The 21,317-nt window shown below is 39.4% G+C and overlaps 1 protein-coding gene across 1 annotated transcript in view; it reads left to right on the plus strand.

Annotated features, from left to right (window-relative positions):
• Positions 1 to 21,317, plus strand: part of HMMR (hyaluronan mediated motility receptor) — a 35,854-nt gene that overhangs the window by 5,208 nt on the left and 9,329 nt on the right. The window contains exons 2-7 of the mRNA XM_075541927.1: positions 732 to 830; positions 4,397 to 4,476; positions 9,486 to 9,533; positions 12,991 to 13,179; positions 17,430 to 17,516; positions 17,609 to 17,709. Coding sequence (XP_075398042.1) covers positions 732 to 830; positions 4,397 to 4,476; positions 9,486 to 9,533; positions 12,991 to 13,179; positions 17,430 to 17,516; positions 17,609 to 17,709 — 604 coding nt within the window. The remainder of the gene's footprint in view (positions 1 to 731; positions 831 to 4,396; positions 4,477 to 9,485; positions 9,534 to 12,990; positions 13,180 to 17,429; positions 17,517 to 17,608; positions 17,710 to 21,317) is intronic.

Below are 21,317 nucleotides of genomic sequence, written 5' to 3' on the forward strand. Positions count from 1 at the left end.
GCTGAGAATAAATTATGTGGAGTTGCCTCAATTTGAGACTTCATCTAAGTGAGATAATGTGTAAATTTCTGGAAAATCAAAAGATATCTTTGTATAGTCAATACTTTGTGTAACCTGACTTTATAAATTCTCCACACCTAACTAAGCTTCCTTATATGTAAATAAGAATTAATCCATTGTAGAACTTTTGTGATTTTGACGTTAGGTTATATGCTTAAAATACATAAACTAATGACTGGCATTTGATAAGTGTCCCAGAATTTTGAATTGCTCTTAGCCCGGTTGCTTTTATTATTTCATTCTTTAATGGCATCATCCATGAGTCTGCTGTCCCGGCAGTAATCAGAGAAAGATTATCGTGTGTTTTCAGACTAAATCCTAAGGACTAGATATTGTTTGTTTCACTTCTAGAATTTGAGGTTAGATATTTCAATGACTGAGTAGAGTTGATACCAAATATTTTATTGTTTCTCATATTCAATCCTTAGTAATAAAGCCATAGTGATTGTCACTATATTATATCCCAATACTACTCTTTGATTCAGTTGTACATGTTCATTTGATCCAGCTGAAATAAAGAGTATTTGGAAAGATAATGAAATAAGTAGCCTCTCTGCTTTATGCTATTTTCGATAAAACGAAGAAAGAATTAACTTTATTAATGTGACTTTTTTTACGACATGGCAAGATCATAATTAATGCTCAATGACCATGTGTTGTATGTCCTTTAGGTTGTGCGCCATCACCAGGTGCTTATGATATTACAACTTCAGAAGCATCAAAAGGACCTGTTTCTTTTCAGAAATCACAACGATTTCAAAAACAAAAAGGTAATGGAACCCCAAATAAAAATATATATTTATGAGCTCAAATATTTTAAAATTATGAATAAAAATTGTGGGGGTAACCAGCCCCCCCAACTAATTATGGGTTCAGCAGGAGCAATCGTACAGTTAAAGATATATAAAGTTTATAACAAAGTCATAGAGAATAGGTGAGAAACAAAGAAGTCAGATACATTTCATGGTAGCATGCTCACCTCAGCTCCTCTTGGTGGTACATGCAGAGGTGGGAGACAGAGGGCAGGAGGGAGCTCTTTATTTCTCACCAAGGCCCATATATACTAGGGTGTGATTATTGATAACCATACATGTCACAGGAAGGGGCTGTACAATAGGCATACATGTAACAGGAAGGGGATGAGCTAGGGATGTACACATAATGGGAAGGGGAGGGGCTAGGGGTACCCTGTGGCAGATCCTAGACAAAATATGGCAGCCTAAAATTGGTCACCCTTGAGTGGGCTTGACCTCCCTGGACTCTCCAGGGAAACAATCTACTATCCTTATCAGAAGGGAGTGGGCCCTACGTCGGGTGGGCCAGAATTTACAGTCTGTTCTAGATGGTTCATAACCCTTAGGGAGAATAATCTCTGACCTACTTTCCTTGGGGGAGACACCGTGGGAGAAATCCCACAATCCCCCCTTTTTTATGCATTAAATTCAAAAGAGCTACAGGGGCTATATGGTTATTTTCTATACACTGAAAGCTATCAAGACAAAATTGATGGCAATATTACAGTAGCCAAGCCAAAAATGCAGGCTTATGGCAAGCATTTTTAATCCAGGCACGGGGCACAAAGCCCCCCTATGCCCAACTACTATTGGGAGAAAGTAGGAAAGGTGTTGGACGCCACCGCAGGAATAGATAGAGCAGTTTTCCATGGGGCCCCCTATCAATAATAATCACAGTGTCATCTCTTAGCACCTTTCAGTGTGGCCCCTGACATTGGAACCACATGAGACTGTTGGCAACAATATGCGGGTAACTCATAATTTTACAGGTTTCCAGGTTTTAAATGCCTCACCCTTTATCATTTAGGAAATATGGCTGGTTTCATTAAAGATCAGCCAGTTATCCATGCTTGAGAATTAATGGCTAAGCAGCTGGGGCTGGCGTCCACACATGAAGGCAGAGTTTCTTTTTCTGTAGTTTTTTAGTTTAGTTTTTTTTATTATTTTATTGAGGACTCATACAACTCTTACCACAATCCATACAGTCATCAATTGTGTAAAGCACATTTGTATATTTATTTCCCTCATCATCCTCAAAACATTTGCTCTCCATGTAAGCCCCTGGCATTAGCTCCTCATTTTTACCCTCTCCCCACTCCCTGCTCCCTCATGAACCCTTGATAATTTATAAATTATTATTTTGTCATATCTTACACTCTCCGACGTCTTCCTTCACCCACATTTCTGTTGTCCGTCCTCCAGGGAGGAGGTCACATGCAGGACCTTGTAATCGGTTCTCACTTTCCAACCCACTCTCCCTCCACCCTCCCAGTATCACCACTCACACCACTGGTCTTGAGGGATTCATTTGTCCTGGATTCCCTGTGTTTCCAGTTCTTATCTGTACCAGTGTACATCCTCTGGTCTAGCTAGATTTGTAAGGCAGAATTGAGATCATGATAGTGTGTATGGGGTGGGGGGCATTTAGGACCTAGAGGACAGTTGTATGTTTCATCGTTCCTACCCTGCACCCTGACTGGCTCTCTTCACCCAGCGACAAAGGTAGAGTTTCAAAACCCAGAGAGAAATGAAAAGTTTTGTCTTCCTCATTGGGATGTCTGGCTATTCCATTTCCCCATGACCCTGGTGTCCATACGTAATCACTTACAAATATGACAGGGCCAGTGTGGGTTCACTTCATGATTTCTAGTAGAGGGGGATGAGGGGCATAAGCCCAATAAAAGTGGTTAGCACCTACCGTGGTGGGACAAGATACAACTGCGATCACTGTCAAAACATCCTTTCATAGGTCATCAGTCTGCCTGTATTCGCCAGTGTTGCCTACGCTTGGTGCTTCATCAGTTTCACCTGTCCCCAGCTGGGGGGTGTAGTTGGCAGGTGCCTGGAACGTTTTTCATCAAGATGGGGTTTCTTCTTGATGGATAGGGCCGTCATTTCCTTGACTGGGACTGAGTCAGGGTCAGAGTGGCTAGGCGGGCCCTTCCTTTTCTTTGTCTCTCAGTCCGTGGTTGGAGTCTTCTAAGAGGGACCCATCTATTTTCTCCGCCATCCGACAGAATGTAAGCATAACCTCTACCCCTAATCATCGCCAAACCTGATTTCCACACCACGTCGTTGTTTTCCACCAGAATTTTTCTGGATCCGCTTTCTCTGGGGTAGACAATGTTTCTCTGCCCTGATTATGTTAGAACCGTATGGAAGTTGGAAAAATTAGTCTGTGGCACTAAATGGAGATTATTGTAGCTTGTATCACCTTTCATTCCCCTCCTTTTAAATAACTGAGTTGTTAATGTGCCATGTGCCTGTTCAATGAGGGCTTGGCCTTGTGGATTGTAAGGAATATCTGTAATGTAATGAATATTTGAATCGTGACAAAAATTGTTCAACATTTTGCTAGTGTAGGCAGGGTTATTGTCTGTCTTTAAGTGTGTGGGAGTGCCCATCATGGCAAAACAGGCTAGCAAGTGGCTGATGACATAGTTTGTGGACTCACCAGTCATGGCAGATGCCCCTAAAAATCCTGAAAATGTGTCTATGGAAACATGCACAGCTCCTAGGCGTCCAAATGAGGGTACGTGAGTGACATCCTTTGGCCACATTGCATTCGATTAGTCACCTTGTGGGTTTACATTGTCAGGGTTTACTCTGAGTGAGGCGCACTGGCAGTGAGGACATTCTCTGACAATCTACGTGGCCTGTGCCCATGTTAGATGGTATTTATCTCTTAGGCTGGCACCGTAATTGTGTAATTCTTGATGTCTGCCTTCATTGACCTCCTACTGTACAGTCATCTGCCATGTGCAGCAAGCGGCATCTTGGGTTTGGCATATATTTAGGGGAGACAACTTGGGAGAAATTTCACAAACAATATTATTAAAACATACAAGGTTTCTACAAATTAGAAGTTACAACTATATGTAAACTTTACTATTTAATGGATTTATGGAAGGATCAAGTACAGAATATTTTCATTATTATACAGCTATATAAGCAAAGACTTTCTACTCCCATAAAGACTTAGTTCTACCCTGCCCTATAGGGTTGCTATGAATCAGAATTGATTCGATGGTAGTATAACACACTAATGACTACATAAGCAACAAAATTCAGTAAAACAGTCACGTAGATAATTTATATTATCTTTAGTAATTTCTTTTTCCTTTCTATTAGGAATATCAGAAATATGTGTGATATATAGAAAATAGTATAAACCAACTATTGTAAATGTACAGTGAAAGGAATAACTTTCTACTATTACAGTAATACTTGCAATAACGTATATTGGGGGTTTGACTTGTAGTTAAAAACAGGTAAGCACTAGCCATGACCTGTATATTTGATTTTTTCTGCTGCTTTTGCAGAAACACAACAAAATCTTCATTTTGAAAAAGATGCTACCTTGCCAGCTTCAACGAAAAAAGTGAAGACTTTGGGATTAAAGGTGAGGATTTTTTATATGCTAGATGATTTATCAATGTATCATTGAACAGTGTTCACTAAGATAGGGTATTTTTAAGTCAATCCATAAAGTATTGAAACATTATCATTAGAGCTCTATCATATTTAACAATTCTGTCCATGTTTTACTAACTGCATTACATTTAAATATGTGCAGAATTAATTCAAACTAATCCAAAATGGTATAGATTATAAAGAACACAGCATTAAGGTGGGAGAAAGACTCAATAACATTATGCAATGATATGACCTGCTTGCCAAAAGGATTGGAAGCACTCAGTCATGAAGATCAAAGATTATAACTTGCAGTGTAGATTCCACCATAGCACAAAGGAAACAAATCATTACAACTAGACCAGTAAACAACGTAGCACTAGCAATAGAGAGAGAAGATGTGCATGTTGTCAACGATTACATTTTAGTTGGATCCCCAATCAGTGCCTTAGAAGCAACAATCAGGAAATCAATGTATTGGGCAAATCTCCAGAGTTAAAAAGCCAAGATGTCACTTGGAAGACTGTGGTTCAACTGACGTAGGCATGGTATTTTCAATGACCTCATGCATATGGAAATTGGAGAAGAATCAGTGCCTTTGTATTATATACTCTGGATTGCCAATAAAAAAGCAGTCTGTGGTGAAATGTGCAACCAGAACTGGCTTCAAGAACATCCTTGAAGCAAAAATGGCAAGACTTCATCTCAAGTATTGTTGACATGTTACCAGAAAGGACAGTTCCTGGAGAACTGCATCACGTTTGGCAGAGTTGAGAGTCAGCCACAACACAGAAAGGAAGGCCTTCCAGGAAATGGATTCTCACAATGGTTGCCACAATGGACTCAAGCTGTGCGGATGGGGTTGAACCCAGTAACAGTGTTGTCTTCTGTTTAAAAGTAACTGAAGATGGAACTGACTGCATAGCCTTGAACAACAACAGAATTGATTCCGTGGCAATTTAGAATAACAAATTTAAGTATTACAAAATGACCTTCATTCTTTAGTCACTTCTCTCTCTGCATGATTTTCACCTTATTTAATAGACCTTTTTAAATGATGTCATATTTTGATTTGGTAGCTAACAACATAAAAATTGGTGTTTGTTTTTTTAAATCATTTTATTGGTGGCACATACAACTCTTATCACAATCCATACATAGATCTATTGTTTCAAGTATACTTGTACATATGTTGCCATCATCATTTTCAAAGCATTTTCTCTCCACTTGAGCCCTTGGTTTCAGCTCCTTATTTTTTCCCCTCCCGACACCTCCCTCCCTCACTCATGAACCCTTGATAATTTACAAATTATTATTTTTTCATGTCTTGCACTGTCCAATGTCTCCCCCCTATCCCTTGTTTGTTTTCCATCCCCCTGGGAGGGGGTTACAGGTAAGTCATTGTGATCGGTTACCCCTTTCTCCCCCTACCTTCTTCTTCCCCTCCTGGTATGGCTACTCTCAATATTGGTCCCAAGGAATTTATCTGTCCTATGTTCCCTGTGTTTTCAGCTCATCTGTACCCATGTACATGCTCGGAAATTGGTGTGTTCTTATTTTGTTTTTGTGAGAAAGGAGAGGTGTTGATTAAGAAAAAATAGTCTAAAAAAAAAAGAAAGAAAAAATAGTCTAATGGTTAACAGGTTTGTTATTCAGAAACTATGGACAGAAGATAGGAGGTTAAATGCCTAATAAAGCCTACATATTTTATTCCTTAATAAATAAGGGGCGATAAAAATTAATATACATTTTAATGTGAAAGATATTAAGATAAGCAGCTAAAACTACTAGTTACTCTTACCTGCTCATGTATTTAGGTACTGCCCAAGTCTCTTGTTCTGTCCTTTGCGGTTATGTTGCTGTCCAATGCAGAAGCCACGAGCCACACATGGCTGCTGAGCTGTGGGAATGTGGCTACCAAGCCACACTTACTAGCATGGCTGACGAGTGACATTTTTAACTACCGTATATACTCGAATAGAAGCCGACCCAAATATAAGCCGAGGTTCCTAATCATTACCTGGGAAACCAGAAAAACTGATGGACTCGAGTATAAGCCTAGGGTGAAGAATGCAGAAGCTATTGGTGAGTTTCAGTAATCAAAACAAATGAAAATAAAATTACTAAAAATTGAGACATCCATGGGGTACTGTATTTAAATATTTATTTAAAATAAAAGGACAAGTCATTTAACATCAGTAAACCAACACAGTAAGTGGAAAATAGGTTCAACAAAAACAATAAGGTATCAACAATGATACCTTAAGATTACTATTCCCTGAGCTCAATCAGCAACCAAGCTAAAATGTAGAGTTAAAATCCTTCAAAACTGGATTCCTCATCATCATCATCCGTATCCCAATGCAGAGCTTCAGCTGGTGTGAGGTCATCAAAGATGCTGTCCTCACTGAGATCACCGACATCACCATCACTGCTGTCATTTTCATACAAAGCGCAGTCTTCACTGCCATCCATAGCATTACTAATACTACATTTCTGGAAGGCATGTCGCACCATGTCTTCTGGAATGATTCCCATGCATCTTGAACCCACTTTGCTATTAACTCTATATCGGGCTTCATGAGATTTCCTCCTTTTGTTAGTCAGGCTTGACCAGATGACATCCATTCATGCCACATCCTTCGCACACAGTCTTTAAAAGGCTTATTCAAAGATACACATCGTAGGACGCCTCTGATTGGTTAGATGTGAGTAAACAAACGTTCAAAGCCCTGCAGTGTCAGTGGGGCTTTGAATGAACAGCGGAGAAATGCCAATCTCCTGCAAGATAGGGCGCTCGTCCCATTACCTGTTGGGGGTGGGGGGGCGGCGTTAAGGTTAGGGGGCAGCAAGATGTTACACCTCGCTGGGGTACCACTGACCCGTGTATAAGCTGAACCCCAGTTTTTCACACATTTTTTAAAAAACTCAGCTTATACACGAGTATATTTCATTTTAAATCATTTAAACCTAAAAATGGATACTAAACTGATGCTCTTATAAAACTTGAATATTTTGGGAACAACTTGGGTATTTCTAGTTTTTCATGTATACATTTTGTGAGATCTAAATATAACTAAATGTTTCTGAAGAAAATTTAGCATCTTAATGGAGATATATTTAGACTATAAAATACGATCAACTTCTGAATACTTAGTGCAAAAATATGAAATTTCTAATTATTATAAGTGTAAAACAAGAAATGTTGCTAAAATTAATAGAAACCGCTTCTGAAAAACAACACAAAAGTGCAAAGTTATTGTTTCTTGAGATAACCTCAATTTAGATCTATACACTTCTGAAGGCACCCATCTCTAACTCTTTCTAAAGAATTTTAGGTTCTTATATTTACACCATGCCAAAAGACACTTTTGGCATCCTTTTGGGACTGTTGCTCTTTGAGTTTGAGGAACAACAAAATCTTATAAGGCAAGGCCTCGGGCTCTAGGACAGAGCCCTACGTCTATCTCATGGGGAAGCCCTGCGACCTTAGAGAAATGAGCAGGTGCAGTGTCTGACTGAGAAAGATTCCTCAGCACAGATTCCGGCCCTTTCTCACCAATGCCTTTTTCCATTTTCTACATCTCCTTCATTAATAAGTCCCCATCATTGTGCTGTGTCCTTTTGAGAAAATCTATCAAGATTATCCTTTGGGTCCTGAAAACAGTCTCCATAATTCTCTAGCCTTGAATTTAACAAACCCTGCAGTATCCACAGAACCTGCTGTGCCATTTGTACTTGTATGCTGAAGACACGTTAGCAATACTAAGACAAGTGTAGCATGGAGAGAACTTGTCTGCAGCCATCTACTGATCACAGGGACATGTGTAAACATTTTGTGTGGAATAAGCTGACACATGTATGAATTGGAAACTTAGATACAATGCTTATTACTTATCCTTGTGTTATTAATGATTCATTAAAATAATAGTTTAATATATTGGATTAATAAAATCTATTGTTAAAACTAAATTTTTTGCTTTATCTGCAAGCCAAAGATTGGTGGTCCAAACGCACCAGATACTCAGAAAGATGTGGCAGTCGGCTTCGCAAAACTTACAGCACTGGAAACCATCTGGGGCAATTCTTCCCTGTCCAGTAGGGTTGCTGTCAGTCAGAACGAACACGAGGGAATGGGATTTCGTTGTGGTTCTTATGTGTGACCTGTATCCTATGTCTGTAGGACCTTTTTTCTTGGATAATATTATAAAAGGCTTGAATTTCTTGAAGAAGCCATTTTGAAACTTGAATTAATTATAGCATCCACAAATTGTCTTAGGAAACAGAATTTCATACAAGACCATGTAACACCACAATATAATAAGATGACGTCAACAGAAGATGCCATTAATAACATAAACTGCTGTGACACTTCTCCAACTTAGAAAGAGAAGACATTTTGTTCAAAATGCACATGTATCCTCTTCCATTTTTAAATGGAAAAGATGTTCTGTTTCTAGTCATTGTGTTATCAAAGCTGTTAGATATAAAAAGATGTGGTGTGAAAATTGTGTGTCTCATTTAGAATGGAAGTAATGGGTACGCTTTAATCAGCTTTTTATACTATTTAGGCATTTCTTTATTTTCTTTGCATCTTTTATTTTTCTCCCTTTAGATATCAAAGTTTAAGTTGATAACTTAAAAATTTTCTTTTTAAAATAACTACATAAATAAAATGTATCGCTGTTTAACATTAGCCTGGCATTCTGTACCTCTTTCCCCCCTAAATCTTCATCTCTTTTTTCATGGGATTGTTAGAAAAAGTCAGCTCTATCTGGGTGAAAATATTGAAAGCTGAAATATTTTGATGTATTGACAATCTTTTTTATCTGCCAGTGAGGGACCCACAATATGTTTGGTATACTCAGTGCTATTTTTAAAATAGAAATGACTTCTTTGCACCAGTAGCTGTTTGATACCAAAAAATCAAACCTTCCTCTGATATTTGCTTTAATTTAAGTGCATTTATCATTTTTTCTTTGAATTTTTTTTACATAGAAAGAACCTCAAAAGAATGGGAAAGATTTGAAGGTATTGGAAAAGGAGGTAAGAAATATTTCAACTCAATGAAAACAAATGTGCTGTACAATAGAAAGAGAATTGCATAGAGTTAAAAAAAACAATTTCAGTCTCAGTTTTAGGAGCTGTACTATATCACAAAACCCACTGCTATGGAGTGGATCCGGGCACATGGTCACTCTGGTTAGGGTTTCCAAGGCTGTAAACCTTCATGGGAGCAGAACCTTGTCTTCCATCACCTGGACCAGTGCTGCAGTGCCTTGACAAGGTTCCCATAGTCAGAGCTTCTTTGGCAGAGTCAAGATTGATAGCATGCTAAAGAATGAATTCACGACAACGCATTTCCTAAGAAATGAAAATCATTGTGTAGGTGTTATTAGAATTAGATACATGGATCGTATACACTTCTGGGGGCTAATCTATAGGAGACCTGGTAGCACTTTGGTTATGTATTGAGCTGAGAAGCAAATGTCAGCAGTTCAAAACCACCAGCTGCTCCCATGAAAGAGTTCCTGTCTGGGAAACACGGTATGACTTTATCCTCCTAGAGGGTCACTATGAATTGGAAACAAGTTTGGATTTTGGTAAGTTAATCTAGATCAGGCGTGCTCACACTTTTTCAGCATGTGAGCTACATATAAAATGATCAATTCAAAATGATCTACTAACTACAAAAATGCAGAACATATTTTTAATTCATTATTACATTCATAAATTCAGTGAGAATTCTTTATATGTACAATGTATGTTTATGTGCCTTGCATAACCGCATGAGTCCATACTGCACAACACAATTCACTATGCACATTTTTTGTCATTACCTGAGTTGACTCTGATTCTTGAACTGAATGGACTGAGCCAGGGATGCACAGTCCGGAGAGTAGCTGCTGACAGCCAGCCTCAAGCACACTTCCAAATGCGCATCAGTCATGGTGGAAGAACGGTACTTGAACTTAATGATCTTTATGTGGGAATAGACCGACTCATAAATAAGTAGAGCCAACGAATGCAGTCAAGGAGGTAGCACGTTTTCTCATGTTTGGGTACTTTCCCTCTGCAAGTAAATTCCAGAACTCTTCATGCGCTCTGGACTTCAGCTGAATGTTTTAGTGTCAAAATCTCCCATTCCGTGTGAAAGTAATACATTTTGCCTTCTTACTTGGTCCAGCTCCCCCACTCATTTTAATACCCTTTCTTACATTTAAGAGAAAAAATCCAAGGTCTAAAACTTGGCGATTTTTAGCTCGTCAGTTTTGCTGCACTTAGCACAGATGTTTGCGCGTGTGTTTGGCACCTAAGATTGCATCTGATTGGCTGCGCTGTATATCAACTAAGTGACGGGATTGATGATAGTCGGACGACTATATTTTTAATGCCATGCGATCGACTAGTAAGTAGATGGCGATCGACATATTGAGCAACCCTGATCTAGATGTTATAACAATGACTGAAAAAATTCTAAGTTAGCATAAAATTTTAGAAAATTAGTTGGTTTATGATCAAGTGATGCTAACCATATGCATACCCCTGTACCATAATGATATATTTTCTTCGAGAATGAAAATTACCTAGGTCAGCACGTGCAATATGGTACTTCGAGCCACATGTAGCTGGCTAACATGATGGGAAATTAGGAACGACTTCCTCAGTTGGACTAGTACATCCTAGTACTCAGTAGCCACATTGGGCAAGTGGCGGCCACACTACGTAGTGCACTGTCACCATAATACGAAGGTCTATTAAATAACACTGTCTAGTTGGATTCTCTAGACAACTAAAACCAGTAGCATGTTTATACTTATATGTGGATAGATAAGTATGTGTATTTATGAAGTCGTGGGGCATGCGGTGGGCTACACACTGGAGTGCTGCTAATTGCCAGGTAAGTGGTTCTTATGCACCAGCTGCTCCATGGTAGAAAGATGAAGCTTTCTACCTCCATAAAGATTTACAGCCTTGGAAACACTGTAGCTGGTTATTACGGGTTGGAATCAACTCAACAAGAGTGGGTTATGTGTGTGTGTGTATGCTTGTGTATACATCTATTTATACACACACATATCTCTGTAAAAATATAAACTACCATCGAGTTGCTTCTGACTCATAGTGACCATATAGCACAGGGTAGAACTGCCTCCAGGATCGAGATTGAGAGATTGTTTGATTCACATCAAGAAATAGCCCTTGCAATTGTGCAGGCAGTCAAGTATCGAATCCCAGGTCTGTAGATCACACAGTAGGCTGGAGACAGCTGCTGGCTCATAGGAGTGCAGGGGCTGGTGAATGAAAATTTACAAGGTAGGTGGCCAACTAGAGGATTCTACAGGCTTATATTCTAAGGACTAACTGTGAAGCAATGAGAAGGCAGAGTAGAGAGAGACCATGTAAACTTGGCCAAAGTATCCATGTATGTACTGGGACAGGCCACCCCCAAGACTCCATTCAACTGATTGGATAATCAAATAAGCTCACAGTATGGACGGTGACTATATTGCATCAAGCTGTGTTGTTGCAGTGCATTAATTGCATTATGTGATATCACACACACACAACAGCAGTCCAATATTTGGTGAAACTACTGGTAGCTGTAAGCCAACCAAGTTGACGTTTTTAATTAAACATCCACTTTCCTAAGCAGCAGTACCAAACTGGTCCCTGCCAACGGTGCTCTCACAGTCTCTGTTGGTCTCTACATTGCTGAGCAACTATTTTTCCGGTAGGCATAGTCTTTTGATACATTGAAACTATAAAGCTTTTCATTCTCTTAGAGTCAATTGTGGGCATGGGAAAAAGAATATGTTAAAGTGTGACTCTGCAAAGTCCTGATGCTTTTTGTATTTATTTCAACATTATGGGCTATTTCACCCATGATCAGCATCTACGATGTAATAACAAGTCTCCTATTCAGCTTGTAAATTTAGCAACAGGATTAGAACTGAGAATATGGGTTAATGGCATAATCTTTCTTTTAAAGTAGAACATTCTGACAATATAGAACTCTTAATTAAGCTGTACAACATCTGTTGTTTGCTTATCTATTTAAATTAGTTGCCTATTTAAAATTGAAAAGCCACACTAAAAAGGTCCAGATTTGATGGCACATTTCAGCATGAAATCGGACAAAACTTGATTCCACATTATGCTTCAGGACAATGATCTACTAGAACTGTGCTACATTTACCTTCTTGCCCCACCTGACTCCTCTTACTTACTCATGCATATTATTTATTGCTGGACCCAGAGCTGTTCCTAGTTTCTCTCTTATACAAAGGCTACACTTCCCAGGAGGCATCTTATGGCTGGGATGATTGACAGGTTGGACTCTACTTGTCCACAAGTGAAAGTTGACATAAAATCTAAATATCACAGTGTCTAAGGGCATAAGATAAAAGCCAGAGAATATTTTTAGAAGCTTCATATTTTAAATATCAATAACAAATATTTGTGCTGTCAATCACTTATTTATCACCTTGTTTTCCTTCAGATTCGTGTTCTTGTGCAAGAACGGGGTGTACAGGACAAGCGGATCCAGGATCTGGAAGCTGAGTTTGAGAAGATAGAAGCAAAGCTAAATGCTGCACTAAGGGAGAAAACGTCTCTCTCTGCAAGTAATGCGTCTCTGGAAAAACAGCTAATTGAATTAACCAGGACTAATGAACTTCTAAAATCTAAGGTACTTGAACCGCACAATTACATTTACACTTACATAAATAATAAGTGTGTATTTCTTCATTTTAGTAATTTTGGAATTTTAAGCTCTCATTTGACTCTTTCATCTCTAAATGTACCTTACATGTTAAGCTGCTTCACATATGAAGTATTAGTTCAACTTTTTAATTTTGATGCCTAGAATATAAGCGGTTATAAACAAACAAGTGACCCTTTGCTTTAATGTCTGATGTTTGCTATCTTTCCTCAAGATCCTCCCTCAATTACTAGGACCATTAATGAAGTCACAGAACTTGTACCTAGACGTCACTTTAAAAATATTTATCTGAAATAAATAGTAGCGTATCAGCAGGCTTTCATCTCAGATTTATTGGTAATAAAGTGTGAAATGAATAAATTAATAGGCTAAATGTGCTCCATAGATAGGCTGTGACTATCAATAGTAATAGCCTAGTAGGAGGGGTTTCACAAATTTGGTGGGAAAATTCCATTATCTTTTATATATTTTTTTCTCAGACATATTTTTTAATAATGGGGTTTTTTTACATATAATTCATATAACATGCTCTTCAATAGTCATGTCATATCATGAAAGGTTGCAGAATCATCACCATATTCAGTGCTGGAACATTTTCTTCCTTCCTGTACCCACGACTTCCAGCTCTCCATTTTCCTCAACCACCCTCCCCACACCCCCAGTAAATCATTAATCCACTTACTATCTCTATATATCCTTCCATCGTAGTTGTTTTTTTAAAAATAATTTTATTGGGGGCTCATACAACTCCTATCACAATCCACACATACATTAATCGTGTAAAGCACATTTGTACATTTGTTGCCCTCATCATTCTCAAAGCATTTGATCTCTACTTAAGACCCTGGCATCAGCTCCTCATTTTTCCCGCTCCCTCTTCTCTCATGAATCCTTGATAATTTATAAGTTATTGTTTTGTTATATCTTGCCCTATCCGACGTCTCCCTTCACCCACTTTTCTGTTGTCCGTCGCCCAGGGAGAAGGTTATATTGTAGAACCTTGTAATCAGTTCTCCCTTTCCACTCCACTCTCCCTCTACTCTCCTGGATTCACCACTCTCGCCACTGGTCCAGTAGGGATCATCTGTCCTGGGTTCCCTATGTTTCCAGTTCCTATCTGTACCAGTGTCCATCCTCTGGTCTCACCAGGTTTGTAAGGTAGAATTGGGATCATGATAGTGGGTGTGGAGGAAGCATTTAGGAACTAGAGGAAAGTTGTATGTTTCATCGTTGATACCCTGCACCCTGACTAGCTCGTCTCCCCACGACCCTTCTGTAAGGGGATGTCCAGTGGCCTGCAGATGGGCTTTGGGTCACCACTCCACACTCCCCCTCATTTACAATAATATGAGTTTTTGTTCTTTGATGATACCTGATCCCATCGACACCTCGTGATCATACAGGCTGGTGTGCTTCTTCTATGTGGGCTTTGTCGCTTCAGACCTAGATGGCCGCTTGTTTATCTTCAAGCCTTTAAGACCCCAGATGCTATATCTTTTGATAGCCAGGCACCAGCAGCTTTCTTCACCACATTTGCTTGTGGACCCATTTGTCTTCAGCAATTATATCGGGGAGGTGAGCATACAATGATATGGTTTTTTGTTCTTTGATGTCTGATACCTGCTCCCTTAGACACCTTGTGATCACACAGGCTGGTGTGCTTCTTCCTGTGGACTTTGTTGCTTCTGAGCTAGATGGCCGTCTGTTTACCTTCAAGTCTTTAAGACCCCAGATGCTATATCTTTTCATAGCAGCTTTCTTCTGCACTCTTGCTTATTCACCCACTTTCTCTTCAGCAATTGTGTCAGGAAGGTGAGCATCATGGAATGCCAGCTTAATAAAATAAAGTATTCTTGCATTGAGGGAGTACTTGAGTGGAGTCCCAATGTTCATCTGCTACCTTAATACTAAAGCTATAAATATATAGATCGATTTCTCCATCCTCATATACATAAATATATTTACATATGTGCATGCCTTTATTTAGACCTCTATAAATACCCTTTGCCTCCTAGCTCTTTCTTCTACCCACTTCTTAACCCCGCTTCCCTCTCTCCCATGTCCCCCCGGAACCGTCAGTCCCGTTCTTTTCTCCCCCTTATTGTTCATCCAGCCTATCTTATGTAGACAGACCTGCGGAGATGATAACATGCGCAAAAACAAGACGGAGCAAAACAAAGCAACAAAAGAAAAGAAAACAACAAAAAGCCAATGACAAAAAAGTAAAGCCTATAGTTATTTCAAGCACTGTTTGGTGGCCTTTAGGAATGTTTTCCAGTAGGGTCTGATGGTGTACCAAGCCCTGGCCCCAAAGTCTATTTTTGGTATTCCCTGGGGACTTCGTTGCTGTTCCCCTTGCTGTTTGGTTGCACGTCCTTAATGTTTTGCCTCAGTGTGGTGGGATCAGATCGGGCGGAATTCCCACACTGTGTCTCCCTCCAGTGTTGTCCCCTGTAGGGCTATGGTTCAGTGAGGGATGTCATGTCTCATAGTGGGTCCTGGAATATTGTCATCAAGGCTTGGTGGGCTAGATGTGCTTCACTCTCTTTTCCTCTCCCTTTATTTGCTCCCGTGTGTTCTGATCAGACATGTCTCTCTCCCTGAGCTGCAGATTGAGTGCTGTCCTCTGAAGTAAATTCTTCTGGTGGGATAGTTTTCATATACTAAAAAACATATCAGTAAAATTAAAACAATAACCAAATAAATTAGGAAAAAAACCTAGTTGAAAAGAAAGCAGGAAATACAAAAACCAAAAACAACATTTAAATAGGTCAAAATGGAGTTCAAATGATAAGGTATTACATTTTAACCTAACTACATCTGCCATCAACTTTACAAGCTCTCTGATAGCAAGACTGCTCACATCCCTTGACTATGGTCTGAGGGAATCAACTGGCTTGATCCATGGGGGGACACTGCATTGGATTTGGGGCTTACACTGTCATCCATAGCCTTCTGCAAACAGGGTGGTCACAATTTAAGCGACAAGGTAAACCAGAAGTCAGAGAAATGAGCCTTCTCCATACCATTTAGTGAGCTACAGACCCCAGAGTAAGCACTTCTGCATTGTGATGTTAAAAATACAAAGCCACCTAAGGTAGAGTGTAGATAGATGTTGAGCACCCAGAGTCAGGAAATGCAGACACCACCTAAGGAGTGTGTACTAGTAAAAGCCATCTTATGCAGTCATTAGTGTGGTGTCTCTGTCAGCCAGATGGAATCTGCCACTGCCACCCCTGATAAACGTGAATTGTATTTATAGTACAACTTGTTCAGATTCCATAACTTGTAAAAGTTGTCATAATATTTCTTTTGCTCTGAGCCTATTTCCTGAGAGAGGAGTTAAGGTGGTAGAATACGAGTAGTTTTTTTTTTAATTTTCTAAGGAAATAATTGAATTTTATTGCACACTGTAAACGTTTTCTCTGAGGAATTGTGGATTCTGGGATGAGTTTGCTTGAGGGGTTCGTGTTTATATTTAGTAGGACTGCCTGCTTTACAGACATATTACAGGTCTTTTTTGGGAGTGTGGATTCCTGCCTCTGCCGCTTATAATGGAGTGAATATGGGCCAAGTTTTTACCTTTCTGCTTCAATTTTCTCATTTGCGTGGGCAGGAATTTTTAAAGGATTATTATAAAGATAAAAATGAGGCCATCCATGGGCGTTCCGAGCGCAGTACGTGCTAAATATTAGCAACTAAAATTACGAGTCATCTTTTGGGGTGAGAAGGAGGATAATCCTTGAGCCTTAAAATATTGTTGCCAGCACTTCCTGGTTTGTGTCGCACTTAGGATGGGGATAAGCATGCGGTGCTGAGGATGCAGTCATCTTGTTAAAAGTTAGGGTGTAGAAGGACCAAACAGAGGGAAGGGAACGGATTCCTACACTCCATCAGGAAGATTCTGATTTAGAGGGCCTTGGCTGGACCCTAAAATCTACATATCGCAAAGATAGCATCATGTGATGCAGATGTACTTTATTAAGCAAACATACATAAAAAAAATCTTGTTTCGGAGTCCTGCCATGGAGTCTTCCATGCAGAGACAGTGACGACCCTGGGTCTCTTTTAAACGGAAAAGCAAAGGTCCCCTTAAGGGAGAGGATGGACAAGAACAGGAGTTTGCACTCAGTAATTGTGATATTCGTCAACGATTGATCTATGACTTAGAAGATATTTCAGTTTGATTTGTTTTTTAACTTGTTTGTTGTATCTAGTTTTCTGAAGATGGTAACCAGAAGAACATGAAAATTCTAAGTTTGGAGCTGATGAAACTAAGAAACCAAAGAGAAACAAAATTGAAGGTGAGCAAATCTTTGGTTGTGTTTGCTTTCTCTGAGCGTCTAGGGATCTGAACAGTTCCTCATTTTCTAAGACGTCTATCTCTGTTGGGTAGAGTCTGAAGGCTAAACAAGAAGGTGCGGAGATGAAGCTGCAGACCTCCCAGAGAAACCTTCAAGAATCTCAGGAGAAAATAGCACAACTTGAGGGGAAACTGTAAGTAGCTAAGATGAAAGGAAAACTTCGGTGTAGCTAATTCTCAATTTGCCTTTCTTGGCTAGACCTTGCCTCCTGTGGTACCTCCCGCATTGCCTCCCTTCCATTGCCCTATTTCTCTTCCCAAAGAACAGTGCAGGGTTCCATGGTTGTGCACAGTGTTGCAGTGGTCAGAGCTGACTAAGGCACCTAACAGTGACAATAAGTGACAGTCTAGTCCTAATCACTCCCAAACATGCCATGCTGGGCAGTTGTTTGAGTGTACGAGGGGTTCTTCGGGAAGTTTGGAAATTTTTCATCACATGGACCTGCACACATTTAGTACCTCAGCTTTCAGACTTGTTTGGGGGTATATCTGATGCGTTGGTTCTGAAAATGGAACCAGTTTTCCCCGATCAATCCTAGTTCTTGAGATGTAGAACATATACCATATATGCTACTCTTCACTCTGCCTACCTGTAAAAAAATCAGGATATTGTAATGTAGTGTTAGCTAGCCTGAGAGAGAAAATGCCTGCTGGCTTTATTTAAAATAGTTTGTGTTGTGCTAAATAGGTCAAGTTACACATGGTGTCCATTGATGCAAAGATATATTTGAACAGTGCCAATTATATGAACTTAGAATTTTCCCCAAATGTCACTTCACCTTTATTAGGAACTGAATAGCAGGCAATCTCAATTTGTTATCTTAAAAAGGGGCCAGAAATAAGTATTACTATACAATCAGTAATGAGCTCTGAGTGTGGACTGGGCTATGTGTTTGACCAATAACTTCAAGGCCAGGTATTCGAGCCCACCAGCCACTCTGTTAAAGATGAAACATTACGCTCTCATAAAAATTTACAGCCTCGAAACCCTAACCCTATAACGCCGAGCACGACGTTTTCGTAACATTTAATTAAATGTATATATTAATATATATTGATAACTATGAAAGTAAAGAATAAAAAAATTTTTTTCCCTGAAATTAAGAATTCAGGCCTTATAAGGCTAAGGAAAGGTCTACTCTGTCCTACAGGGTCACTATGGGTTATAATCAACTGGTAATGAGTTCGTTAAATAGAGATTCACATTCTAAAACCCAAAATGTGTCTGAGTTCAAATTTCTTTATTAAAATTAAAATGTTCTGGTCTTATTATAAAATAGATGACACAACTTTTTCACCAGTGCACAAAAACTCTTAAAAGAAAAGTTAGAATTTTTCTTTTAAAGAAGTCTAGAGTCAACTGTACCTCTGAAACATTTGACATGAAGTATCCATTGATTTCTATATATTGAAATGTGTTCTGAGGTGTTTACTGCATAATTTGAAAAAGAAAAAGTTAGATATCAAACCTAACAACCAGTGTGAGTATCGTGCAGAAATGAGTAGTGATTTTCTCTGTTGCGCACAGGCTCGCTGTGGGCTCGAACCGACGTCTCAGGACCTAACAATAGGAGCCTGGTGGGGTAGTGGTTATGCACTGGGCCACTGACTGCAAGAGCAGCAGACTGAAACCGCCAGCTCTTGCTGGGAGATGATGAGGCTTTCTACTCCCATAGTCTTGGAAACCTCTAGTGGCAATGCTCCCCTGGCTTCTAGCGTCACTACGAGTCAGACTCAACTCAATGGCAGTGAGTTGAGTGGATGTAATAGGAGTCCTGGATGTCCAGTGGGCCAACCATTGGATTATTAGCCAGAACGTCAGGGGTCCAAACCCAATAGTCCTTAATGATTGGATTGTTTGTTGATCAATTATTGACTTTGGGGATCCTAGATATGTACTTTGTCAAATATGTGCCTATGAATCCCCCGACCCAGTGTTTCCTTAGTTTTATTGAACTATAATTAACACATCATACAATTCAATAGCTCAGTCATTAAGAAGGATTGTGCGATCACCACAATCAACTTTGGAACATTTTCTGCCTTCTTATACCCATTAATGTTGGCTTCCCATTCTCCTTCGATACCCCTAGGCTATTACTATTTCAGTTACTGTCTTCATAAATCCTGGTTTCCCTATGCAGAAAAACATAAAACAAGGACAAAGAACAGGTAAAAAGAGACCCAGCTACATTGATCCATACGAGAGAACTTCAGAAAGTTTGTGGGAAAAATTAATTTTACTTCCCTTTTTCTATTAACATTTTGAAGACCCCTGGTATATCCTAACTATTTCTATAGGCTATTTCTTTTTCCTTAATGATATCTTTTGATAAGCAGGTTTTTTTAATTTTCATAAATTTGATTGGTTCTCTTATGTTATTATTGTCATTATTTCATATTTTTAAAGCCTCCTTGTATACACAAGGACCGTGACTTCTAGACTCAATGCTCACAGAATACAAAAACCAATCCCTTTCTGTCCAGTATTTCTCAAAATCTTTTTTATATAGTTATTATGTTTGTTCTTTACAAATCTTTCTATAGCCTCGAGGTAGTGAAAAATCCCTTCCTTGGTTTGCTTCCCAGAACCTCAGGCGTGAGCATTTCGTACTTAGGTCTGTGATCTCTTTTCAGTCATTATTTTTCTCAGTGTGGTGCAGGGATCAGGGGTTAGTTTATCCACAAGAGTCTAGGTGTCTTAGTTCCGCTTCTAAAAAGACCCACACTGAATTTTTATTTTTGTAACTGTCAAGGACTTTTCTCCAGATAAAGTTGGGCTATCTCTAATTGGCAAGGTTTACTTCTTTCATTCCAACTTTGACGCTTTTAATCTTCTTTGTTTATTCCATTGCTGTTTTAAACTTATTGTACATCTCCTTTAGAAGGGCTTAAGGCTTTGAATGGAGCCTAGGCTGGACTAGATAGAAGGAATTTCAAAAGGACCATGGGAAAATTCCATTATCTATTAATTCCATTTTCCCAGAGACATTTTGAAGCTTCCTTTTCTATATACAAGGGAGCCCTGGTGGAGCAGTGGCTACAAATTGGGCTGGAATCCGCAAGGTTGGCAGTTCAAAAGCACCAGACGCTCCACGGGAGATAGAGGAGACTTTCTCCTCACGTAAACAGTTAGTCTCTGAAGCTCACAAGGGCAGCTCTACCTTGTCCTATAGTCACTATGATGGGCATCGACTCAATGGCAGTGAGTTTTCTATGTACAAGCACCATGCTTCACGGACACACTGCTGACAAGACACCTGAAACCAATCCTTCTGCTCAGTATTTTTCTCAAAACTTTCGTCTTATATTGGTAAACATGTTCACTTCCTGGGTTTATCTTCTATCTGTTCAATTTTTCTTCCATGTGCCATATTTTATTTTTTTAATCATTTCGTTGGGGGCTCATACAACTCTTATCATACATACAACTCAATCCATATATACATCCACTGTGTCAAGCACATTTGTACATTTGTTGCCGTCATCTTTCATTTGCTTTTTGCTTGAGCCCTTGGTATCAGCTCCTCATTTTCTCCCTCCCTCCCCCTCCTCCTCCCTCATGAACCCTTGATAACTTATAAATTATTATTTTGTCTTGTCTTACACTGCCCAACGTCTCCCTTCACCCACTTTTCTGTTGCCCATTCCCCAAGGAGGGGGTTATATGAAAATCCTTGTAATTTGTTCCCCATTTCCACCTCATCCATCCTCCGCCCTCCTAGTATCGCCACGCTCACCA

Source organism: Tenrec ecaudatus, chromosome 2, assembly GCF_050624435.1.
Source record: "Tenrec ecaudatus isolate mTenEca1 chromosome 2, mTenEca1.hap1, whole genome shotgun sequence".
In the NCBI taxonomy this organism is placed as follows: Eukaryota; Metazoa; Chordata; class Mammalia; order Afrosoricida; family Tenrecidae; genus Tenrec; species Tenrec ecaudatus.